Genomic DNA, 2,484 nt, shown 5'->3' with positions numbered 1-2,484 from the left:
GGGGGGGGGGGGGCTGCTGCACTCTTTCCGCCGGCCCCACGTGCAAGTCTGTGTCTGTGCTGTGTCTGTCTGCTGGCGTGTCAGCCCCTGGAGGGCCAGCGTCCTCGGCCCTGTGCGCAGCTGTCCCCCGGCACTTGGCACAGGCCTAGCACGTGGCAGGTGGTCGGCGAATGAGCTTTGGGGCAGGGCGGCTGCCTCCACAGTGGTGAGGACCCGGGGGGCTCACGGACTGGTGCTGAGGATGAGGCCTTTTGGAAAGACCCTTTTGTAAGCCGTGTGGCGGGTACTGATGTGGTGGGATGGGACCCAGGACGGCGAGAGAGGCTATGCACTGTGGGCAGAGCCGGCCGGCTGGCTGCAGAGGACACATGCAGAGCAGATGGTCTCCATTGACTGGTCCCAGTGACCGCATCCTGCACAGGACACGCAGGGACTTGTAACGCAAGTGACAGTGACGTGACCAGCCGTGAGATAGGAGCTGACGTCAGGTTTGGAGACAGTGGTGCAGCCAGTGGGGAGAACGTGAGCCGAGAGCTCAGCAGGGCGAGTCGGGCCCCGGAGTCCAGGCGACGTGAAGGTTGAGGGCAGCTGCAGGGCTCCCTGCTAGAGTCCGGCTGGGGGGTGCCGTGCGGGGCGAGTCGGGCCCCGGAGTCCAGGCGACGTGAAGGTTGAGGGCAGCTGCAGGGCTCCCTGCTAGAGTCCGGCCGGGGGGTGCCGTGCGGGGCGAGGTCTGTTCTGCTTTTGTTTTGTCTCCTTAGTTTGTAGCAGTTTGGCCTGAAGGGAAGCACCCAGCTTGCGGGCTGAGGCAGAGGGCATTCTGTGTGATGAGCGGGGCCCCTGGGCACAGCAGGGCCGGAGGCTTGGTCCTAGCCCTGCCCTTCATGGCCTCCTGTGGCCACACCGGGAATCAGGGCGGGGCCGCGGGGGCAGAAGTTTCGACTCGGGGAACCAGTGTAGGAACCCAAGTGGGTGGCCGCTGTTGTAGCCGTGGGACATGGGAGCACAGGGTGGCCGCAGAGGGTGCAGGGACTTGTGCCCGGGAAATAAGTGCTCCGAGTCAGCCACGGGGCCGGCCACCCCGATCGTCCTTCTCAGGACCCACGACGAGCGATGGAGAGTGCGGCACTGTGGGGGCAGCGGAAGGGACCCTCACAGCCTGTGTCCCCTGCAGAATCGTCTGCGTTGGCGGAGACGGCATGTTCAGCGAGGTCTTGCACGGCCTGATCGGCAGGACGCAGCGGAACGCCGGCGTGGACCAGAACCAGCCCAGGGCAGCGCTGGTGCCCAGCCCGGTCAGGATCGGCATCATCCCTGCAGGTCGGGGCGCCGCCTCCTCCCCCTTCCCTGGGCCATCAGCTTGGTTTTCCTTCACGCTCATTCTGTTACCGAGATGGTGATTTGATCACCCCGCGGGTGCAGACCTTATTGAGAGAGAGCTTGTGACCAAGTAAAGGACCCCTGATGTGTATCTGAGGGAATCCTGTCCTCCTTCCCCAGACGCCTGCTTCCCACAGGCGCTGAGAAGCTGGCGGCTGGGGGACAGTCTGCTCCCAGAGGACTGACCAGTTGGTGGGGGTGAGGGGACCTGGGGGGCACGGGGACCCCAGAGCACAATAGAGAAGGAAGGAAGCCAGGGAAACAGGTAGTTTTCTGGAAGTGGCTTGTAGCCCAGACCGGGGTGGGGGGCACTGGGGGCTGGGGGGCGACTCATGCCCTGGGTGGGATGGGGGCCAGGGCCTGTTAACCCTGTGGGCCCCTGGGCTGTGTCCTGAAGAGGTCTGGCTCAGGGTGGGTTTGTTTTTTTAAGATTTCCTTATTTGAGGGCTGGGGGGAGAAGGGGGAGAGGGAGGGGAGGGGGAGAATCTCAGGTAGACTCCCTGCAAAGAGTGGAGCCCAACGTGGGTCTCCATCCCGTGACACCGAGATCACGACCTGAGCTGAAACCAAGACTTGGACGCCCAACGGACTGAGCTGCCCAGCGCCCCTGGCTCAGCGTGTTTGTGTCTTTGCAGGAAGCACTAGTTCTTTGAAAAATCACCGTGTGGAGCTAAGCCTGTGCATTGTGGGTTCAAGGCTCTGCACACAAGGCTGCAGGCATGAGGCGTGTGCTCAGCGCCGGGTCTGCCCCGTGGAGGCCGCCACACAGGCTGGCTGTGCACCGGGCTCTGGTCAAAAGTCCCACGTGGCGCATCCTGTCATCTCGTTGCCACGACAGCTATGTGGGAGCTGCCATCATGGTCCCGCTTTATGGACCAAGACGAGCCATCACAAGGTCGCCCAGAGGGTCCTCTCTGCCAGTCAGGAAAAGCCTTTGTCTTTTCCGACAGGCTAACGTCGTTTACGTAGTAGTATTTCTTCTTGGCTGGTTATAGCTCACAGCTCTTTTCCCAGGTTAGGCTGTTGTCGTTTGAGTTTGCATGTGAACTGTTCTGGACTACATGGATTTTGTTTTTCTATCTGCTAAGCTCTTTTTTTTTTTTTTAA

The 2,484-nt window shown here is 61.8% G+C and overlaps 1 protein-coding gene across 2 annotated transcripts in view; it reads left to right on the top strand.

The window, feature by feature from the left end:
- Positions 1 to 2,484, top strand: part of CERK (ceramide kinase) — a 58,067-nt gene that overhangs the window by 42,550 nt on the left and 13,033 nt on the right. For both annotated transcript variants that reach the window (XM_019803343.2, XM_011229402.3), the window contains exon 6: positions 1,172 to 1,317. In XM_019803343.2, coding sequence (XP_019658902.1) covers positions 1,172 to 1,317 — 146 coding nt within the window. The remainder of the gene's footprint in view (positions 1 to 1,171; positions 1,318 to 2,484) is intronic.

Source organism: Ailuropoda melanoleuca, chromosome 15, assembly GCF_002007445.2.
Source record: "Ailuropoda melanoleuca isolate Jingjing chromosome 15, ASM200744v2, whole genome shotgun sequence".
Classification (NCBI taxonomy): domain Eukaryota; kingdom Metazoa; phylum Chordata; class Mammalia; order Carnivora; family Ursidae; genus Ailuropoda; species Ailuropoda melanoleuca.
This window is presented reverse-complemented; position numbering and strand designations above follow the sequence as displayed.